The sequence below is a fragment of the Zingiber officinale genome, chromosome 3B, assembly GCF_018446385.1.
Source record: "Zingiber officinale cultivar Zhangliang chromosome 3B, Zo_v1.1, whole genome shotgun sequence".
Lineage (NCBI taxonomy): Eukaryota > Viridiplantae > Streptophyta > Magnoliopsida > Zingiberales > Zingiberaceae > Zingiber > Zingiber officinale.
The window spans coordinates 94,946,529-94,970,226 of NC_055991.1; the positions used below are offsets into that span (position 1 = coordinate 94,946,529).

The 23,698-nt window shown below is 40.8% G+C and overlaps 2 protein-coding genes across 2 annotated transcripts in view; both read left to right on the forward strand.

The window, feature by feature from the left end:
- The first annotated feature begins 3,050 nt into the window (after positions 1-3,050).
- Positions 3,051-4,094, forward strand: LOC122055040. The gene has a single exon (XM_042616438.1). The coding sequence runs from the start codon at positions 3,051-3,053 to the stop codon at positions 4,092-4,094; it is 1,044 nt and encodes a 347-aa protein (XP_042472372.1).
- Positions 4,095-4,193: 99 nt separating this feature from the next.
- Positions 4,194-23,698, forward strand: part of LOC122055041 (beta-glucosidase 26-like) — a 50,895-nt gene continuing 31,390 nt past the window's right edge. The window contains exon 1 of the mRNA XM_042616439.1: positions 4,194-4,455. Coding sequence (XP_042472373.1) covers positions 4,194-4,455 — 262 coding nt within the window. The remainder of the gene's footprint in view (positions 4,456-23,698) is intronic.

The following is a 23,698-nucleotide window of genomic DNA, read 5'->3' on the forward strand; positions in this document are numbered from 1 at the left end:
GCCTCTTCCTCTCCTCGCACGCAAACACCACAGCAGCCGGCAACCCTTCTCCTCTCTTGAGCCATCACCGCTGGTGATCTTTCCCCTAGTAGGTATGGAAGTTTGTCTCCCTTGGTAGCTAAGCGTAGGGATTAGAGGATGGTCCGAATTTTTGTGGCATTGCTTGATTTACTGCTCTAGAGAGATTTGAAGTTTCAAATAGATATTGCTTAATGAGGTTCTGGCTTTTCAAGAGGGTTCTTGTTTATTCATTGAGTTTTTGTTTTCTTGTGTTGGTTGTATTCTATTTGAAAAGGGTTCGGGATGTATAGATGGGCGTTTCCTCATGTAGGTTTGTAAATGATTCAAATGATGTCTTTATCTTAGATCCATGTTTTTCCTCCTATTACTGCTCTAGATTTTTTGAGATGTTGAGTTGGTTTATGATATTTGCATTTTCTCCTCGCAATGGATTTGATTCATCAGGATAGACTTGAGGGTTTGTAATTGGATTTGGTTTTCTTTCAATGCCTTGGGAAGGATTTCTAATTACGAATCAGAATAAAAGGGTGTGCTTTAGGTTTATTGTTGCTCTTGCTTTTCCTCATGTTATCTATTATTTAGGGGATAAAAGTAGTAGGTCGTAATCTGATTCGAGGTTGTTTTTACTTTCATGTTGATCTCGGATTTCTGGAACAGAATTGCTGGGTGGTAGTTGGATTACGATGTCACTCTTTCATGTCTTCAAAATAGCCTTGGTTTCTAGAATGGTTTTCAATGAAGTTCCTCTCCTTCATGATGCTTTTCGGGTCTTCTTGGCAGATTTAGTATTCTTTGGGTTCCTTGGGAAGATTTTCATTGGTGGTGTTCTAAAGTTGATTTGTGTCCAGGTTTGGTTATGATTTCGGTTTGTTTCCTTTCCGGATGGGATAGATTTAGATAGTGTGGATTTTAATTAAGGATTTATTCATTGTATCTGAGTGAATCGAGGTTCATAGTTGAATTAGGGTTTTTCCCTAATTAAGTTAGGTTTCGGTTTAGCTAGTGTCGTTTATGAAATTAGCTAAATTGTACATCACGTGATTTGGAGGACGTTGATTGAAGACGGTTGACACGATCTACATATAAAGGCGGGTACTTCTTGCTTTGTTTTCTTTTAGTAATTTGACCTTAGTGCATGAATTATTTTGGATAAGGACTGTTTACCTTGACTCCACTCTTACTTTCCTGCGCTTGATACTTCCACGCAATCTTTGAGAAATTCGTTCCATATCTATACAGTCTCTTGTTGTTGTCCATGATCAGTAGCAGATACTAGATACCATGTTTGTATGCTTTGACTGTTGGTTATTTATGTACTATATTGAGCATGTTAGCTTCATGTAGCATACCTGTTTCTGCTTATATATATATATATATATATATATATATATATATATGATGACTGTTGCATTGTTCGCATCATGTCATTGCATGCATGCCGCACCCTCTACCACTCGTGAGAGTGGTAGCTGGAGTTGATGCTGCTTGTCCTGTCGTGCCGCACTCGACCACTTGTGTGAGTGGTAGCTGGAGTACGAGCAGCAGGGACCCCATCGCAGATGTAGCTAGTTAGCTACTATGCAACTGTCCCCTCGGCCACTTGTGTGAGTGGTAGCTGGTGTGGTGTACAGTCTGTCACTGGCCCGGCCTCTCGACCATACAGGGGTCATGGTGCAAAGAGGTGGGCGGGAGTGACCATCCGTGCATACGCTGTTATTATGATATTTGTTTTGGCTGCTGCTGTTTATATATGCTGTTGTTGCTTACTTACTGCTGTTGTTCACATATGCTGATGCACTTACTTATGTTGAGATATATTCTCATTATGGATGTTTAGTCATTGGAAAGTTGTGTATGCCTTGCTTATTACCTCTGTATTTATGAGCAGTACTGTAGCAGATTAGTACCAGTTCTGACCTAATATACCTAGCCTAGGATATGGTTTCAGGTATGAGCATTTATTTTGATTCTATTGTAGTATCTGCTATTCTTTTTACGAGACTGTATTCCTTTTGACATTCGTTATTGGATTATTTTGTTCATGCGCTATCTTTTCCGTACCCGCTGAGTTCCAATACTCACCACCCCGTAAAAATGGTTTTCTTTCGCCAGGTAGCAGTAGATGATTCATGGATGCTTGGAGAGATGCCGACTGCCAGTCCTGGGTCCCGCATCATATTCGAAAATTGATTTTTGGTTCTGTTTCTCTTTACTTGCATTTCGTGTTCGTTGGATTTGGTGTTGTGAGAACTATGTTTTGATACTTCTTGTGTGGACTTGGTATTTGTGATGTTTTGATAACTTTGCAAATTGTGGGTTTTCTCTTCGTTCTCTTTCCGCTGTGCTTATTTTATTATATTTTCCTGCCGAGTAGGCTGAGTATATTAAACTGCGTGGTTGTGTTGTTTCCATCTTCTATGGTATATATATTCCAGCCGAGTGTGGCTGATGTATATTTTGTATGTAGTAATGTTTCATATTGTCCGCCGTACAGGGGAGGTGCTGCCGAAATTTCTTCGGACAGAGACCCCCCTCCCGGGGCATGACAATTTTAGTGGTATCAGAGCCCAGGTTGCGAAGCCTATTTATGTGTTTCAGATTGTGCGAATTGTTTTTCGTGTTGGGTATTTTCGAGTTAATCTGATACCAATTTAGCGGTATCAGAGCAGTTTCGATCTTGTTTCGGTTTATGATTATTTTCGAGTTAATCTGATACCAATTTTATGGTATCAGAGCATGGTTCGAGCCAAATGTAGGTTGTGTGTTTTTTTGAATTTTGATCTTGTTTCGATTTATGATTTTTGGTGTTCCGATTATTTTGTTTTCCCCTTGGTAAGTTGATCCCTTGATGTGACTCTCGAGTTTTGGGACCAGGTAGCGGCAGGATATCTCCAAGCTATAGGATGTAAGTTGTCTACCGTTAAATCATTTTTCTCACATACTTATTATTAACAGGAATGGCACGAAAAGGGTCGACTGCTATGCATCACCGTGGGCAAGGTCGACCACGAAAACAACCCACAGTATCGATGGGTCCCGAACCTACTGGCCAAGAGACGGAGTTTACAGGAAACCCGAATGAGGCTGATTCAGGTAGTAGTGATCGGAATCCTCCAACCTCTACTAGGGAGCCTGAGTTACGGACGCCGGGAGTACCACCTTCTATTCCTGCTCCAGACACTACTGGTTGGGTGATGGATAAAGCCCGAATACCCTTGTTGGCGAAGTCTGTGAAAGATCGGACTACTCTGTTCCATGGGGGTGCTGACCCTTGGGCGGCTCGTAGCTGGTTGAAGAACTTGGAGAGCACATTTTGGTACATGAAGTGTACAGATGAAGAGAAGGTGGAGTTGGCGGCATATCATCTTCGGGATCAAGCCGTCACTTGGTGGGACATGCAGAAGACGATCTTTGGGGAACAACATATCACGTGGCAGATGTACCGGGAGGCATTTGAGAGACAGTATTTTCCGGTTACATTTTGTCTAGCCCGTCGTCAGGAGTTCCTAAACCTCAAGCAAGGCGACCGTTCTGTGATGGAGTATAATGCAGAATTCAGTAGATTGACCGAGTTTTATCCTCATCTGGTGGCTCAGGATTATGATCGGATGCAACAATTTACGCAGGGACTAGCGGCATACATACGACTCAAGATGTCCGGATTTCCCGGTAGTTCTTATCGAGAGGTCTTAGATCGGGCGTTATTCATTGAGATGACTCAGCAACAGGTGAATCTGGAAAAAAGTAATAATAAACAAGTGACACAGAAGAAAGAGAAAAGAGGTCAAAGCTCACAGGTTACTTCAGGAGGGTCCTCTCCACCTCAGAAGACAAGGCGAACCTCGGATGGGGGTTCTCGTTCCTCTCAACGAGACCAGAAGAACAACTTTGGAGGGATCATGTGTTTTCAGTGTGGCTCCAAAAGTCATACCAGGAGTGATTGCCCGTTGGATCATGCTATATGCTTTTATTGTAAGCTTCCAGGGCATGAGAGTCGAAATTGCACTCTGAAGGCTCGATTAGAGACGACCAAAGATACCACTCAGGGAGGGCGACCCACCCAGCCACGATAGCAGAAAGGACCTCAGAGGACTCAGAACGCTTCATATCAGCCGCAACTGCCGGGACCCCAGGGAAAGGTATATCATATCCAGAGTCAGGAGTATCCAGTGATGCCAGCGACCACGCAGTACTCTATTGCGGCGTCCCCTTATCAGACATATCCGGTACAGCAAGACCCTGCACTTCCATCTCAGCCTTATTCGGCATTCCAGCCGCAGACTCAGCCTCAGTACCCGCAGCAGCAGCAGGGTGACGCTCCTCCGATTCCACGTCAGCCTACCTTAAGGATGCCACCATCAAGTGCAGAGGTGGGACGGGGTTATGCCGTCACACGGGAGGAGGCACAGCGAGCTGAGGGATTGGACTTCCGAGGTACTGGTTCACTTTATACATTGATGTAGATCTAGTGATAGATACTGGTAGTTCTCGTTCGTTTGTGTCTTGGGTACCTTTGGATAAGATCGGGGGGTTACCTACATGTCAAACGCATGAGTTAACCGTATCTGTACCATTTAAAGGGGTATTTATTAGTAGTCAAGAAGTCAAAGAATGTTCTTTGGACTTAGTTGGTCAGACACTGGTGATGGATCTATAGGCGTGGGAAAAAGGTGGGGTTGACCTCATACTAAGCTTAGAGTGGATGGCTATAAAACATGTCATTTGTGGTCTAACGTGGTTAGGTAGTAAATTTGGGGACCAAATTTTTATTAGTGGGGGAGAATGTAAAATACGGTGCCCAAATAATAATTAAATAATAAGGTTTAATGGACGAATAATTTTATTAGAATTTTTAGAAAATTTCAGGAACTTTCTAGGATTTAATTGGAGCTCGTATGATGTATTTAAAGGGGATGCACTAATGGGGCCGATAAAAGCCTGTTTGGAAATCCCGGGGTGGGAGTTGATTGAGAAATCGATCTAGGATTTGATTTTACAAATCCCTAAGTTATAAATATAATCTTCCCATGCCCTAACTCCCACACCCGCCGAACTCCTCATCCTCCTTTAGCCCTCTCCCGCTCGCGATCCCCTGCCCAAAACATCACCGACCCCTCTTCCCTCTTCGTTGAGCTTGCGACGCCATGCCCTAGCCAACTCGGCGCCGCTTCCTTCCTCCGTAGCTTCTTCCCTTCTCTCCCGAGCCACCGCCGAGCCTCTTCCTCTCCTCGCACGCAAACACCACAGCAGCCGGCAACCCTTCTCCTCTCTTGAGCCATCACCGCTGGTGATCTTTCCCCTAGTAGGTATGGAAGTTTGTCTCCCTTGGTAGCTAAGCGTAGGGTTTAGAGGATGGTCCGAATTTTTGTGGCATTGCTTGATTTACTGCTCTAGAGAGATTTGAAGTTTCAAATAGATATTGCTTAATGAGGTTCTGGCTTTTCAAGAGGGTTCTTGTTTATTCATTGAGTTTTTGTTTTCTTGTGTTGGTTGTATTCTATTTGAAAAGGGTTCGGGATGTATAGATGGGTGTTTCCTCATGTAGGTTTGTAAATGATTCAAATGATGTCTTTATCTTAGATCCATGTTTTTCCTCCAATTACTACTCTAGATTTTTTGAGATGTTGAGTTGGTTTATGGTATTTGCATTTTCTCCTCGCAATGGATTTGATTCATCAGGATAGACTTGAGGGTTTGTAATTGGATTTGGTTTTCTTTCAATGCCTTGGGAAGGATTTCTAATTACGAATCAGAATAAAAGGGTGTGCTTTAGGTTTATTGTTGCTCTTGCTTTTCCTCATGTTATCTATTATTTAGGGGATAAAAGTAGTAGGTCGTAATCTGATTCGAGGTTGTTTTTACTTTCATGTTGATCTTGGATTTCTGGAACAGAATTGTTGGGTGGTAGTTGGATTACGATGTCACTCTTTCGTTTCTTCAAAATAGCCTTGGTTTCTAGAATGGTTTTCAATGAAGTTCCTCTCCTTCATGATGCTTTTCGGGTCTTCTTGGCAGATTTAGTATTCTTTGGGTTCCTTGGGAAGATTTTCATTGGTGGTGTTCTAAAGTTGATTTGTGTCCAGGTTTGGTTATGATTTCGGTTTGTTTCCTTTCCGGATGGGATAGATTTAGATAGTGTGGATTTTAATTAAGGATTTATTCATTGTATCTGAGTGAATCGAGGTTCATAGTTGAATTAGGGTTTTTCCCTAATTAAGTTAGGTTTCGGTTTAGCTAGTGTCGTTTATGAAATTAGCTAAATTGTACATCTCGTGATTTGTAGGACGTTGATTGAAGACGGTTGACACGATCTACATATAAAGGCGGATACTTCTTTCTTTGTTTTCTTTTAGTAATTTGACCTTAGTGCATGAATTATTTTGGATAAGGACTGTTTACCTTGACTCCACCCTTACTTTCCTGCGCTTGATACTCCCACGCAATCTTTGAGAAATTCGTTTCATATCTATACAGTCTCTTGTTGTTGTCCATGATCAGTAGCAGATACTAGATACCATGTTTGTATGCTTTGATTGTTGCTTATTTATGTACTATATTGAGCATGTTGGCTTCATGTAGCATACCTGTTTCTGCTTATATATATATATATATATATATATATATATATATATATATATATGATGACTGTTGCATTGTTCGCATCATATCATTGCATGCATGCCGCACCCTCTACCACTCGTGAGAGTGGTAGCTGGAGTTGATGTCGCTTGTCCTGTCGTGCCGCACTCGGCCACTTGTGTGAGTGGTAGCTGGAGTACGAGCAGCAGGGACCCCATCGCAGATGTAGCTAGTTAGCTACTATGCAACTGTCCCCTCGGCCACTTGTGTGAGTGGTAGCTAGAGTGGTGTACAGTCTGTCACTGACCCGGTCTCTCGACCATACAGGGGTCATGGTGCAGAGAGGTGGGTGGGAGTGACCATCCGTGCATACGCTGTTATTATGATATTTGTTTTGGCTGCTGCTATCTATATATGCTGTTGTTGCTTACTTACTGCTGTTGTTCACATATGCTGATGCGCTTACTTGTGTTGAGATATATTCTCATTATGGATGTTTAGCCATTGGAAAGTTGTGTATGCCTTGCTTATTACCTCTGTATTTATGAGCAGTACTGTAGCAGATTAGTACTAGTTCTGACCTAATATATCTAGCCTAGGATATGGTTTCAGGTATGAGCATTTATTTTGATTCTATTGTAGTATCTGCTATTCTTTTTATGAGACTGTATTCCTTTTAACATTCGTTATTGGATTATTTTGTTCATGCACTATCTTTTCCGTACCCGCTGAGTTCCAATACTCACCACCCCGTAAAAATGGTTTTCTTTCGCCAGGTATCAGTAGATGATTCATGGATGCTTGGAGAGATGCCGACTGCCAGTCCTGGGTCCCGCGTCATATTCGAAAATTGATTTTTGGTTCTGTTTCACTTTACTTGCATTTCGTGTTCGTTGGATTTGGTGTTGTGAGAACTATGTTTTGATACTTCTTGTGTGGACTTGGTATTTGTGATGTTTTGATAATTTTGCAAATTGTGGGTTTTCTCTTTGTTCTCTTTCCGCTGTGCTTATTTTATTTTTTTTCCAGCCGAGTAGGCTGAGTATATTAACTGCGTGGTTGTGTTGTTTCCATCTTCTATGGTATATATATTCCAGTTGAGTGTGACTGATGTATATTTTGTATGTAGTAATGTTTCATATTGTCCGCCGTACAGGGGAGGTCCTGCCGAAATTTCTTCGGACAGAGCCCCCCCCCCCCCCCCCCGCGGCGTGACATATGGGCCTACCGGAGCCCCATCTGACATCTTGCACTGAAATAGTGCCCTTGAGATCTCAAATCTCTCATGCCTCGCTTGTCCTTGATATAGTTGACGAAGATGTTCAACCATATCGTAAGCGCCCATCAACTCGTGTTACTTCTGAAGCTCAGAGTTCATGGTCGCGAGCATTAGATAGGACACATCTAATGCGTCATCTTGATGCTTCTTGTAAGCTTCTTTGTTTGCTCGTGGGGCATTGGCAGGAGGAGCCTCCAGAATGGGCTGCTCCAGAACGTACAGTTTACGTTCCTAGGTGAGAACTATTCTCAAGTTCCTGTACCAGTCCAGGAAATTTGCTCCATTGAGCTTGTCCTTCTCAAGGACAGAACGTAGGGAGAAGGAGTTTGTATTCGACGTCATGGTTATCTACAACAGAAAATGTAGAAATAAATATCATATTCTTTTAAATCATTTAATTAGGCCTTTAACTAAATGATGCTCCCACTGAATTCTATAATTCATGTGGGACAAGATCCACATCATACTACGCCTTGAGTTAGCTTTGGCTAAATCACCCAAGACTTAGTATGATCGATAGGTAACAATTTACCAATTACATCTCTATGCAACTCTTTTTTATAGGATCATTATCCGCAGTTATATTAAAACTTGAGTTAGCTTTGGCTAATACGCCCAAGAATTAATATAAATGTGATTTATATCCTATCTTTCCAACCGTTGGAAGAATGCCTATAGTTATACTCGATCCAACCGAGTTAACTAGGAATACTCAATCTAATTGAGTTTGTACTCGCCCATGCGTTGATAAGCGGGACCAAGATTGTCCCTCCGTACCCTACCAAGATAATATGTGTTGCTCTGATTTGGCAGATTCAACAACACATGTGATCGAGGTAGTGATAGGTATCACGGCACGGTAGGCATTAGAGTTGACGCGATTTAGATCTAATCTAATCGTCGATGTGTATCAAATACGCGATAGATCTAATCTAATCGAGGGGTGCATCATGTGCACGACTTAGATCTAATCTAATCGTTAGGCACTAATTAATTACTTAATCATTCATCACATATACACAAGCAATTAATTAAATTTATTTGTGATTAGTCATGTCCCTACTACGATCTTCTCAAGCCAATGAGAAGATCGGATGGTCAACCTAGGGTCAACAGCTTCTCAAGCTCCTCCCTTTGACCACCTTGTGTTGCTCGCGCCCTCCTCATAACTCCGTCTCGAGTGGACCTTCCACGGCTCCAATTTTGTACATTACAATTTTGAAACTCGAGTTACATTTGAGTCTAAACTAATTTACAACGAGAATAAATAGAGAAAGGCACGACGCGCAGGTCGCTTATCAAAAATACAGCACACACAATCAAATGACGGCGTGCAGGCCGTAATATGAATTACAACACAAATATACCAATCCAATTAGGTCTTTTTGGGCCATGACTATCACAAATTATACATAATTCTAAATTATGTATTTTATATAATTTTATGCAATTTTAATACCAATTTTTACAATTTTTACGAGTAAAAATTCCCGGCGGTCCCGTTTAGCGATTTTCGGGCGCAATCACGGAACGAATCCCCTTGCAGGGCCAGAGGCAGCGACCCTACCCGTGATCTAACCATCATGAGGGTTCCTTAGCGATCCTACAGCACCTTAGCCCACTGTCCCAAAAAGTTTTTGGCCGAAACCTTGTCGTTTCGAAAAAATCTTCTCGGTAGTCGAAGCCTACAAGTGTCGTAACACTTATGCTTCGCTTCTACGAGAAAAATATCCATAAAAACTCTAAAAATCAGAAATTTACATAATGTAACAGTACTAAATTTTTGTCATAAAAATAAAAACTAAACTCGTACAAGCTTTGCACGTGGCTCTGATACCACTGTTGGGTTTTTCGGATCGCAAAAACCGCTTTTTCGCGTGGCGGAAACACCGAAAGCCCCAGCCACCGGATCCGTGCGAAGTAAAAAACCTTCGAAAAACTTATGAGTACGAGTTTTATGCTAGTTCTAAACTAGGAGAAGGAATTACCCTTGATGCGTGCCCTTTACGAATCCCGCTCGTCCAAGGAAGTGCCGAATCTCAAGTTGTCAAGGTAGACAACTCTCTATGCGTATCCACACGAACACAAGAAGGAGATAACCAAACTATAGGTATGCTAGCACCTTAGTAGGTCTCGGAAAGATGAGGAGAGGGAGAGCAAGAAGAGAACTCAAGGAGGAAGAAGAAGTGAATAGCCTTGAATGAGAAAAATGAATTCCCTTCATTTTTGTGTGTGGCCGGCCACAATTTAACTCCATTACAATTAATGTGGCCGGCCACATTAAATGGAATGGAGGTTTGTAACCTCTATGATGTGGTACACACTTAAGTAACCATAATGATGTGGAGCATCATCATTGGTCCACATCTTGCCAACTCACTAATGATGTGGCATAAAGTCAAGTCAAACTTGACTCTTCCTCTTCCTTTCAAGTCAAGTCAAACTTGACTTAATCTCTCTCATAGTTGATCTAATCCAACCATTTAATTCAAGGCAATTTAATATAATGAATCTAATTCATTTAATTAAATTGATTCAATGAGTCATAATCTAAATTAGACTCATTGAACACATGAATCAATTTGAGTCCAACTCAATTAGCCCAATTAGGATTACTCTTAATCCAATTTGATTCATCAAATGAATCTAATCCTCTTGGTTCATCATATGAACCTAATCTCCATCTAATTGTCCTTAGTGTGTGACCCTATAGGTTCTTATAACGTTGGCAATGCCCCTAAACTCATTTAGGAGCATAAGTAGTGAGCGGTATCTAGCAACACATCATTACTACCCAAGATACAAGAATGTCGAGATCCATCATCACCTTTGTGACTACTAATTGTGACTCCTCACAATATATGACAAGTGTCATTCTATCCTAGACATCTAGATTGATCAATATGAGGCATAGACTGTGTCATCCTCTGATCAAACTAAATCTTGAACTCCAAGTAGACTCACTAAATCAAATGAGCTCAATATCTCATATTGACTCATTTGGGCATGGCCATGCACTTCGTGGTCTCACTCTATCAAGAATATCGATGTTTCTCCTGTCATATAGGAGGGATAGATCCCATCTACATCACTCACATCCCTCTACATAATTTGTTACATACCCAGTAATCGCCTTTATAGTCCACCCAGTTACGGGTGGCGTTTGACGAAACCAAAGTATATAACTCCTTTTGTAGGGAATCATGGTGACTTCAGGTCTAAGGACTAGTAGTCATACTAATAGCCACATGAGAAAGTATATGACACTCATATAATGATCCATGATACTTTCTCATGGCGAGTCATTCAGTATACATTCTCCAATGCATACCCATGTGTCAACTTGTTATCTCTATATCCATGACTTGTGAGATCAAGTTATCGAGTTAACCTACATGCTAGTCTTATTGCATTAACATTGTCCCTGAATGTTAATACTCGACTAGGAATGATTAAGAGTAGTGTTCCCTATATCATCTCACTATCGGTTCAACTAACTGATTGATATAGGTGAGAACCTTCTACTCAATGACGCTATTATACTTAGTTTATTTGGCACCAATACAAGTAAGTATAATAACCAAAAACAAATGCCTTTATTTATATAAGAATATGATACAACAAGTCCATAATACAATCATCAAATGATTGACTCTAGGGCTCTAACTAACAGAAAGATCATCTAGAAAAGCATGGCTAACACCATGAGAAGGTGCCCCCTTATTTCTCTCCTGAACTCTTGCCGCTAAGGGTGGACCCTTATCCTAGGATCCCCAGTACTTGCTTTAGATTTTGCCTCAAGAGGGCATCTCCTCATCGAGTGTGGTGCCAAAAAAGGCTCCCAGAGCCAGGTCAATGTCTTCTTTCTCTTCTTTTCTTCTGACCCAATCATTATCTATTGGGTCTTTTATGGGCATTCTTGTGGGGTCTTAGACTCAGGAGTTGACTTCCAACTCCCACTTGGAAATGATAATTGAGATTTGGTGACTTTCTTCTTCCTCAGGGATGAATTTCAAACTAAGTATTCGACTATGATACCTCTGTCAACTCAATTATATGGCATGGCATTTCTGTCAACATCTAATCTAGTACAGGAAGAACTATAGTCTTGATTGTAGATCTAAAGGCCCAAGTGGTTACAAGATCACTTACCAGAGAAGGACAAGAGGTTGGTAACCCTGAAGATCTTTTAGCCCCATCCTTAGGGTGACTCAACTCACTAGTGGAGGTTAGCTCCCAGCTCAATTTACTATTTATGGATGTTCTATACATGATTTTTTCTGTAAGGGTAATGAAAAGTTAGTCAGTATAAAAGAAAAACTTTCTAAGTGGAGCATCTCACCCAAGGTGTCATCTAGAGGCACGACGTTTGGGCTTAGCTTCGCCCAATGAAGTAATGCCTCATCCTCATCCAACAGGATAACATTGAACTCTAAATCCCACATGATGCAAAGTGTCTCCACATACATAAGCTCTGACTTATATTCTCTAACTAAGGCTACTACGGTATATAATCCAGCTAGGGTATGGGCCAAGTGTACAACTAAGGTGATTTGATGATGAAGAAGCCTCCTTTCTACCCTTTATGTGAAAAAGGACATTCATCCAAACATTTACACTTCGTTCTAGTAGTGAAGCAGAAGATTCCAGGTTCGATGTGTCAAAGATAAAAAGGGTAATGAAAGATGGCAGGGTCGAAGGAAATATGTTATGCCTTAAAGACGATAGCTGGGCTACAGATCAAGCGGTAGGACTTAGGGACTAGTTGAGTAAGAGATAACTAGCAATGATGGGCAAATTCTTGAAGAACATAAGGGATTGAAAACCAAAGGCCATTGGGGACATGGAAAAAGGTGATGAATCCTAGCGGAGGGTCGTATTAGTATTAACCCTAGTATTAATTATGAGATGATCGACAAAGATACTTTTTGTATCATATTTCACTTATTAATAAAAGGTAAAGTTGATTATTATATTTACTTTAATTCAATGTAGAATGAACAAGTATAATAATGTCTTAGAGTAGAAGGTTCTAGTCTACAACATATCAATTGGTTGAATTGATAGTGAAATATTTTGGATATATAGAATACTACTCTTAACCATTCCTAGTCAAGTATTAATATACAAGGATAATATTAATACGTTGAGACTAGTATGTAGGTCAACAAATGACTTAATCTTATAAGTCATGGATATGCGATATCAAGTTGACACATGAGTATATATTAGAGAATATGTACTGAATTGACCTATCATAAGATGTTTCATAGATCATTATATGAGTATCATAAACATTCTCATAGTTGTTATTAGTGTGAATAATCCTTAGACCTGAAGTCACTACGGTTCCCTACATAAGGAGTTGTGTACTTTGGTATCGATAAATATCACCTGTAACAATGTGGACTATAAAGTCGATCACTAGGTATGCAAAGTTATGTAGAGAGATGTGAGTGATGTAGATGAGATCTATCCCTTCTATATGATGAAAGTGATATCTATGGGCCCCCTTGATTAGTAGGACACAAGAATGCATGACCATGCTCAAATGAGTCAATATATGATATTGAGCTTATTTGATTGAGTGTGTCTACTTAGAGATCAAGAAATACAAAATTGATAAGAGGATAAGATAGTCTATACCTTATTAATCAATCTAGATATCAATGATAGAAACATTAAGTCATACATGATAATGGACACGGAAAGGTTAAGTCGGATCTCAACATTTTTGCCACTTGGGTAGCAATGATGCCTTGGTAGATGTCACTCATAGTTTATGTATCTAAAATAGTTTTAGAGGCATTGCCAACGTTACGAGAACCTATTGGATTACACACAAAGAACAAGTTAATTTGGAGATAGGTTCATATGATGGATCATTAGATTAAGTCTAATTTAAATTGGACTCATTAATTTAGACTCACTATTTGATTGAGTCCAATTCGAATTAGACTCATTGAGTTAATTTGGATTGATGATTAATGAGTTAGACTCATTGAGTGATTTTATGAATTTAAATTCATGTAAGAAGAGGAGTGTTCAATTTAGAATTAATTATGCATTGGATGAAGAGTGGTCAATTTTGAATTGCTTATGTATTGAATGCATTGAATGAAGATAAATATTAATGTCAATTAAGGCAATTGACATTAAGGCAATTTCATGAATGAGTTTAAAAGGGGGTTTGATTCATTTTCATGAAAAGTTTTTTGTGTTCTTGCTCCTTTTCTTCCTTCTTCCACTCTTGGCTGAAACTTCCAAAGAGGTTGGTAGCACAACCTTTGGTTGTTTTTCTTCTCCACTTCGTGAGTTCATGAGATGGACGAAAGACTTGTTCATGTGAATACCAAAAGAGGCGCGAACACTTGATCATGCTGAGATCCAAGCTATTAGGAGTTCGTGTTTATGCAGCAAATGTAACTCCCTTTAACAAATACTTAGTATATGGTTTTCCTTTGCATAGATCTTCTGGAAAGAAACTAATTTTTCTGCTGCGTTTTTTTGTATATTTAGCGCTATAGTTCCTTATAGGTCATGTAGTTAGTGCTCTAACATCAAAATCCTAATCTCATGGTCAAGAGGGATTTCATAGGTTTTTCGAAGCTATGAAGCTAAATCCCTGGGAAGTGTTGTTCGTTAGGACCAATACCACTTGTCATAGAGATCATCGACAGTCATGGATTTGAAAGACAAGGAGGAGGAAGGCAGAATGGATCAATGAAGGAAAAAAGCAAAAGAAGGTTTAGTAAACTTTGTTGGATCGAGACACGCTAAAGGGGGGGGGGGTGAATAGCGCTCGTGGCTATTTCGTTCGATTCGTAAAACTATCGGAGTTAAAACACGCAGCGGAATAAACAAACAAACATAGAGACATAGGGGAATTCACTTCGTTCGGAGCCTAGATCGACTCCTACTCGAAGGCCCGCAATCCTTGATCGCTTTCCATGGGCAACAACTATAAGCTTGAATAGAATTACAAGTGAAGTACAATAATCAATAAGAAATAATTAAATTATACCGACGACAATATGAATAACTGAAGATTCGGAGCTCCGGGTCGTCGGGGGGTCGTCGCAGCACTTCGGGATCGTGTCGTTAGCAGCTAGTCGCAGAAGGATTACTTGGAGTGAGTTGTCTTGAGCTGCTGGTCGAAACCCTCATTTATACTGTGTTTAAGGCACCTTCAAACCCTCTCAAGGCGCCTCCAGCCCGCCGAGTCGCACGCGTGGATCAGCACAGACCTGGTCGAACTCTATCTGGTTCAAGGCGCCTTCAGCCTCTCCAAGGCACCTTCAACCTTCGGTCCAAGGCGCCTTGAGATTCATTTAAGGCGCCTCCAGTCTGCTGCGCTGGCTTTTCCTGGCTCGCACCCGAGGCGCCTCCAAGCTCCATGGAGGCGCCTCGGACACTGTTCATCCGAGGCTATTCTTTGCACTTTGGTCCCTGTAAGATACATTAATACCAAATATACCCTGCAGCACAAAGTTAGCACGTAAAACATAATAGATATGATAATGACAGTCTTCGGCTTGTCCGGGTCTAACTTCGGGTTTCCAACCGGAAACCCTAGGTCAACCCGACGCCTACTGTTCCCTCTACGGGGAACGTGTCCTCACCTACTCCACTCAGGAGATTTACCTGATGCCAGTGCGATCCTCCAGATCGACTGGACTTTTGCTGGGTGCTCGATGCTTGATGCTTCCGGACTTTCTGCTGGACTTCCGCTTCCCGGCTGGTCCAGTCTTTCACCTGGTTCGCGACACCAGGACTTTCCACCTAGGGTTGTCCCCCCTTAGGACTTTTGCTTGAAGCACTCGACCCACCAAGACTTTCCGCATAGGGTTACCAGCCCCTATGACCTAGGGTTACCACCCCCTAGAGTTTTCACTTGCCTAACCACAGTTAGGACTTTCCTAAAATACTTAGTCAAGCACGTTAGATCACAACACACGTTAACTTTGAATCCTTTTCCATTATCAAAACTCAGGTTCGATCGTCGGATACTTCCCGCACCAACAATCTCCCCCTTTTTGATTATGGCAACCCAAATTCAAAGTTAAGTTAAAACAAATGCATAAATATATCAAAAGGTTTAAGTGAGCAAGCTTAAGTACATAAATTCAAATAAAAGTATAACTTAAGCTAACACTTAAACTTTGTGAAGCTCCCCCTTAATACAGGGCTTCCTTTTACTTTTGAATTAGATAGATTTTTACTTTTTGAATTTCCTACTCTCCCCCCTTGCCATTTATCAAAAAATAAGTCAATTTTACTTTTGAATTTCCTACTCTCCTCCTTTGCCATTTACCAAAAAAATAAGCTAGTTGACAGCAAGTTTTAATTTTCTAGAAAAAAATAGACTTAGTCTTCGAATGAAAAAAAACTTGTGTATTACTTAGCTTATAATTAAGTTTTACTGAAAAAAAAGATGTTAGTTAAAGGAGAAAGAGGACTTTAAAAAGAAATATTTTTCTCTTAATTTAAAAAAAAGTTGCAAATCATTTTGAAGTTTCTTTTTACTTAGCAAAAACAAAAAAAAAAAATTGAAAGCCATGAGTTAACTTTTGCAAGTAAAGAAATATGATTTTAATACTTTTAGCTAAGTATAGAATTAATCTAATAGGTAACTTAGCAAAAATTCATAAAGATAGCTAAGTTTGAGGGTTGCTATATGAGTCAGTTAGCCAAATCTTTTGCAAACATTAAATTTTGAAAATATAACTTAAGTGAAAAGATACTTAGCTTAATTTGAATAAAATAATATTTATTTTTGAAAAAATTAGGAGTAAGAATTTATGAAACTATAGGACGCAGAGGGAGCAGCTAAAAGTTTAGGTTTTTTATTCAGTTGGTCCTTAAGTCCAAGCATGAGTCAAGTTAAAAAGTTGTTAACTTATTAATTTGTTTTGATCAGGTATCAGAGCCCTAAAGTACAAGCATGCTTAAGCTTAATATTTCCATTTTCTTCACCAACTGTCTAACCTTTAGCTACTTGCTGATTGCCTAGAGGGCAGCAGCTTTCACCTGGTTAGTCAAGTTTAGTCATTTAGTCCAGTTAGATTTGACTAAGGCTGGAAGACTTGACTTGATTACTGTTAATAAAGTATTTAACGCCCAGACTCATATTGATGCACAAAAATAAGCATTCTTGAGTCCAGGCTGTACCCTATGCATCTCACACCATTCTATGTTTTTCAAACACAAGCAAGGTATACCTAGGTGTTTGTGAGATGCTCTGGCTTAAATATAGGGGAACAGGATTTCTAGGGGGAAAGCCTAAGCTAATTCCATATTTTGAAAATCTAGGAAAATGAGATTTTTAAAATTATTATTTTTCCTAGAATATTTAAGAACAATTTAAAAGTGGTTTTGAAATTATACTAACAAAAAATTGACAAATAATACTGAATTAAAACATAAGTCATCTAAACATAAGATAATCAACTCCAAGATACAACCAAAAGGTGAGTGAAATATCCAGATCCAAAAAGTGAATGACATATCCAGACAATCTAAAAAGATAGAGTCAAGCAGGTGGATCGTCAGCTGGAGGATCAGCTAGAGGCTGCTCGGGTGCTGACTGAGGCTGTCCCTGACGCCGTATCTCGCCTCGGAGAGACGCGAACCCTGCAGCCATCTCGGATCGCATAGATCGAAGGAAGCGATGGCTATCTAGTACAGTTCGTCGCGTCTGAGAGGACTGGATATCGAGCCGAGTGAGTCTGTCCTCGACAGAAAGTGGTGCCGACGTCGAAGGACCGGCAGATGTAGAGGGTCTAGCAGAGGTGGAAGGATCTGAGAAAAAGTCCTCGGCTAAGAAGTCGTCCCACTCCTCTCCCTCGCCTGGTATATCCTCGGCCTCTGGATCGATAGGGGCAGCGGCTGGCTGTGGTCGACCTGTCCAGGCTAGAACTCCATCAGCGTTGACCTCAGCACGGGCTAGTCTACAACTGCGTGACCTTAGTTCATCATATATGGTTAAAGGGATAACTGTTCATCTGGTCACATCTATACCCTCGATGGTCGAAAAGATGGAAGTCAAAATATGACAGTAGGGCATATGCATTATACGGGAAGTGACTATATTATATGCTGAGATGATGTTCTGGAACATGTGTAAGGCTATATCAATGTCCAACCGATGACTCAAGACATATAGAAAAATTGAATGTGAAGATCCCATCTTCGGGACATCTCGAGATGAGATGGGCAATATGCAGGTTGTCAGGACCCTATACATGACATAGTCCTGGACTCTAAGAGAAATTGACCTGAACTCAGTCAAGCCAAGTGGTCCCCCCCCCCCAAAAAAATACGTATAGACAGTGTCTAATGTAATATGAGAGTAGGGATCGCCAAATGGCAGATCTCTACCGGGGTAGCAAAGGAAGGTACACTCTGACGCTCTAAGGCCTAAAGCGGTACGTAACAAAGTGGGGGTAAGCTGAATGTCAGTGCTACCAACTCTAGAGGAGTATGTTCTATCATCAACCCTTTCAAAGTTGTGATAGAACTGTGCACATAAATCATGATTTATTGCATTACTGCAATAAACCAATTTGTCCAGCTGATAGTATTATATCATCTGGACCGATGGGTGATAGAATTGACTAAAAAAGGGCCTATTTATGTATCTAGGTTTGATAGGGTTAAATTTAAAGCTAGTAAATGTAGCCCTAAGTTGGTCGGTTGGGAATCTGAAGTCGGCTGATGGGAGTTTAGCCGGATTGGGATCGACTTGACATCGTTTCCTATTTTCAACATTTTTACACAAAAATTGGCAAAATAAGCACAAAGATTATGTAAAATTGACTGGGTAGTGTTTAGAGTTTACCTAGGAGGCATTGTGGGGTGTAGAAGGGGAAGAACAGGTTGAAGGCACCTTAGATCGTGAAGAAATCGCACACGAGCTTGGGTTGTGTTTCGGTAGAACACGAATAGAATAAGCTTCTGTTCGTGGCAATATGAAGAATTGAAGGTGCCTTAAACATGAGTTTAAGGCACCTTATAAAGGCATTGGAGGTGCCTCGGACATGATCTGAGGTGCCTTAGTCTCAGGCGGTGGGAGTTTTCCCGCCGCTTTTTAGGGTGCCTCCCGTGTATGGGAGGTGCCTCCAACATGCAGTAACAACTCAAATTTCTTCAATTAGAGTCCTAAAAGTAATTTAAAAATATTATAGAAATATTCTATGGATTTTTAGAAATTTTTAGATTATTTTTATGAAATTTTTGGAGGTCGTTTGGTATTTTTACTAGACGAAAGAAGTTTCGACAAAAAAATGTCCAAGCCGAGATTCGAACCCGAGACCTCCGGCCGAACCAATATCTTAAGCAAATCCGGCTGACCAAGTGAGCAAGCGGATGTTGCTAATTAAGAAAGGAGCGACTTTTATTTAAGAAGTAATTAGTAATAGGGTATGAGAGTTATTAAGGGGAGCTTAGTTTTTTTCCCGTGACCTAAATTACTCACCTTTCCCTCTCACGTCGGCGCTTCTCATCTCGGGCGAAACCGCAGCAACAAGAAAGGGTTTCTCTGGCGGCCGGCCAAAGAGGATTTCCGCGAGCTCTTCTCGGACCCGAGTTCCTCTCGTCAAGAAGGAAGCCGTGAGCACGAGGAAGAGGCCACGATCTCAAGCTCACCCGAACCCTAGAAAGTCTTTCTCTTCGGTTGTAAGTCCTAGAATGAGGTAAGTTGCTACTCACCTGTGGTAAGAGTAGTTCCGAATTTGATTTGAGTTTTCCTTGTGTCTCTTGATCTTTTTGGATCATGCTGTGAAGTTGGTTGCTTGTGAAGCTTGCTGCCGTGAATTGAGGATTTGGATTCTTGTTTTCTCCTTGATTTTACTTCGAAGTATGCTGTAAGGGAATAGGGTTTTCAAAGTGTGCCGCCATGTGTAGGAAAGACCCTCTAGATGAGGATGCAGTAAAATGTTTCTGTTAGACTCGCTACCCCAACCTATTAGGGAACGCGCATAAGATGGTACTACGCCTGGGCCCAAGAGAAGTTGATAATTATTTTGAAGTATTATAAGTATAAGCTTTTGAACAAGTAAAATAAGTTTCACATAAGTATAAAAGTATTAAAGTATAAGTTTTAAACAAGTGGAATAAAAGAATAAGTTTAGAACAAATGAAATAAGTTTCATTTTATTTTCAATCAGCAAGTTTAGTTTTCTTTTATGCTAGCATGTTATTTAGATTAGCTTACTGTTCTTTGCTATTAGAAGAGCATGAGTAGCTTTACATGTTTAGCATTCCAGTATGCATTGTTCTTTTGCTATTAGATGAGCATGTGTAGTATTTTCTTTAGAGCTTTCAGTTCTTGGATTTTAGTATATTTACATGCATATTCGAGTTTTTGTAAGTTAGATAGCGCTTACTAAGTAATTTTGCTTGTAGTTTGCATTTGCTCTTACTGCAGATAAAGGAAGGTGACAAAGAGGTGCGGATGGTGTGTGATGCCAGGACTATGTGAGAGACTTGGGATGTAATTGAGTTTCCGCATTTTAGTGATTAATAAATATTTGAGATTGTATCTTAGATTTCTTGTCATTGGAGATTATTTTGTTTTAGATTGTATGCTGAGATGAGTTTGACACTTATTTAACTGTATGGTTGTTTGATATATGTTCCAGCCGCCTGTGACTGATGTATACTATGTATGTATCTCAGTTTATGGTCATCGGTACAGGGGAGATGCTACCGAAATTTTTCGGTAGAGACTCCTCGTCGTTTCAATCTTACTGGTTAAGTAGAGTTAGTAGTTAAGTAACGGTCACCCTTAGAGAGTAGTAGTAGTAAGAAGGGTGGTCGTTATAGTTGGTATTAGAGCAGTTCCTATTCTCCAGCATCACACATCAGCACCAGCCTTACCGTCTTCATGTAAGAATGTATTTATACTTTCTTTTATGCTTTTCCCTTAGTGCTTGCAGTATAGAGAAATGTTTAGAAGTATCTGCTCATATGTGTTTAAAATCAAGAATCATGCTTAAGTAAGATATATCTATAAAGCATAGTGATGATTTCAAGTTTTCCCTCTGCATGACGAGATGTCAAGAAGAGGGCGTCCCCGTACCACTCGTACTGAGGACCCAGCTCAGGAGAACGTAGAGCCCAAAACAACTAAGCCTAATCTCTCTGAAGTTGTTGCTCAACTCCAGAGACAAGTGGCAGAGCAGCAACAAGTGATCGTCAATCTGATGGCGAATCGGCAGCCAGTCCCTCCCACTCCTCCAACTATCAATGTGGAGACTCCAGTGGTGACTGAGGTTCCACCAGCTGTTCTGGAAGTCACCACAGCACCTAGAAGACAAGAAGCATACCTCATCCAGTGGCTGAAGCTGAAACCAGAAAACTTTTCAGGCACGACTGAGCCTTGGGATGCTCAGGCTTGGTTCAAGACATTGGAGAGCACCATGGAACTTCTTGACTGGCCAGAAATCGAGAAGGTTAAGTGTGCCTCTTTCTGCTTATCTGGAGATGCTCGTATGTGTTGGGAGAGAGTTAAAAGCAAGAGAGCAGTCAATCAGATGAGTTGGGCTGACTATGAGACAAGGTTTCACGAAGAATTCTTCCGCTAACGGATCACCAATAAACATTATGAAGAGTTTATAGAATTCAGACAAGGTGACCTGACAGTGGAAGAAGCAGTCAAAAGGTTCAATAGGCTAGCTCGTCTCTGCTCAGAGCTAGTAACTACAGAGAAAGAACGAGTCAGACCCTCCCATCCTTTGAGTTTACGGGAGTGTCAAAGAGGAAGACCCAGAAATTCCTCTCTTCCCTCATAGCTCACCAGATGTTAGCTAAAGGGTGTACTAGTTTTCTTGCATTCATTGTGAGTACAGAAGAACTAGAAAGACCCAAGTAGGAGAAAGTTCGGATAGTCTGCGAGTATCCAGAGGTATTTCCAGAAGTGCTACCTGGACTACTTCCCAATAGAGAAGTGGAGTTTGAGATTGAATTGGTTCCTGGTACTGGTCCAATTTTAAAAGCTCCTTACCGAATGTCTCCAGCAGAGCTGAAAGAGCTACAAGAATAACTCTAGGAGCTGCTTGACAAGGGTTTCATACGCCCTAGTCATTCACCATGGGGAGCTCCGGTGTTGTTCGTCAAGAAGAAAGATGGATTTATGTGGATGTGCATAGATTATAGAGCACTAAACAAAGTAACAATTAAGAACAAGTACCCTCTTCCCAGAATAGATGATCTATTTGATTAGTTAAAGGGGACAACAGTGTTCTCTAAGATGGATCTGCGCTCTGGGTACTATTAGTTGAAAGTAAAGGAAAGCGATATACCCAGAACAGCTTTCAGGACTAGATACAGACACTATGAGTTCGTAGTCATGCCTTTTGGTGTGACTAATGCACCTGCAGTCTTCATGGAGTTGATGAACAGAGTGTTCAGAGAATACCTTGACAAATTTGTCATCGTGTTCATCGACGACATTCTAGTCTATTCCAGAACCCCAGAGGAGCATGACACGCACTTGAGAATAGTCCTGTAGACCCTTCAGCAAAAGCAGCTTTATGCTAAATTCTCAAAGTGCGAGTTCTGGTTAGAGCAGGTGACGTTTCTAGGTCACATCATTTCTAAAGAAGGTATTCAAGTGGATCCTGCCAAGATAGAAGCAGTCAATAATTGGCATAGGCCCTAGAACGCCAAGGAGATCAGAAGCTTCCTTGGTTTTGCTGGGTACTATAGGAAATTCGTGGAGTACTTTTCCAGGATAGCTTCTTCACTAACGGCCTTAACCAGGGAGAACAAGAAGTTTGAATGGTCAGACAAATGTGAGCAAAATTTCCAAGCATTGAAGAAGAGATTGACCAGTGCTCCTATCCTGACTGTTCCAGAGAGCGACAAGAGTTTTGACATCTACAGTGATGCTTCCAAGATGGGCCTAGGAGCTGTACTCATGCAAGAAGAAAAAGTTATAGCTTATGCTTTCAGATAACTCAAAGACTATGAGAAGAACCACCCCACTCATGATCTTGAGCTGGCAGCTGTGGTCTTTGCACTGAAACTCTGGTGACACTACTTGTAGGGAGTCCAGTGCAGGATCTTCACAGACCATTAGAGTTTAAAGTATTTCTTCACCCAGAAAGACTTAAACATGAGTCACCGCAGGTGGCTAGAGTTGGTCAAAGACTATGACTGTAAAACCTCTACCACCCAGGCAAAGCTAACAAAGTGGCAGATGCACTAAGCAGAAAATCCAGTGCATCCCTGATGTCTTTGCCATCATTAGCCCTGTCACTGCAGAAGGAGTTGTTAGATTTAGAATTTGAAGTTATTTATGGGCAACTCTCTGCATTGACCTTAGAGTCAACCCTGCCTGAGGATATACAGAGAAAGCAAAGTGAAGATCCAGACATCCAGAAGATCAAGCAAGGGATACAAAAAGAAAAAAATTCGGAGTTTCGAGTATCAGACGGTGGAATTCTTTATTAGGGGAGCCGCCTTTGTGTCCACAATGATGAAGAACTAAGAAAGAGAATTTTAGAAGAAGCTCATAGTACACCTTACTCTATGCATCCTAGTTCTACCAAGATGTACCAAGATGTGAAACAGAGGTTCTGGTGGTCTGGACTCAAAAGAGATGTCACTAAATATGTCAATACCTGCCTGACATGTCAGAGGGTCGAAGCAGAACACTAGAGACCAGGATGAGTTCTACAGCCTCTCCCAATACCAGAGTGGAAGTGGGAAGACATATCCATGGACTTTATAACAGATCTTCCAAGAACCACGAATGGATATGATGCGATATGGGTAATAGTGGACCGATTGACCAAGTCTGCTCATTTTCTAGCC

Coding starts and splice junctions, on each gene's coding strand:
- LOC122055040 (XM_042616438.1), top strand. CDS start 3,051: ATGGGTCCCGAACCTACTGGCCAAGAGACGGAGTTTACAGGAAACCCG.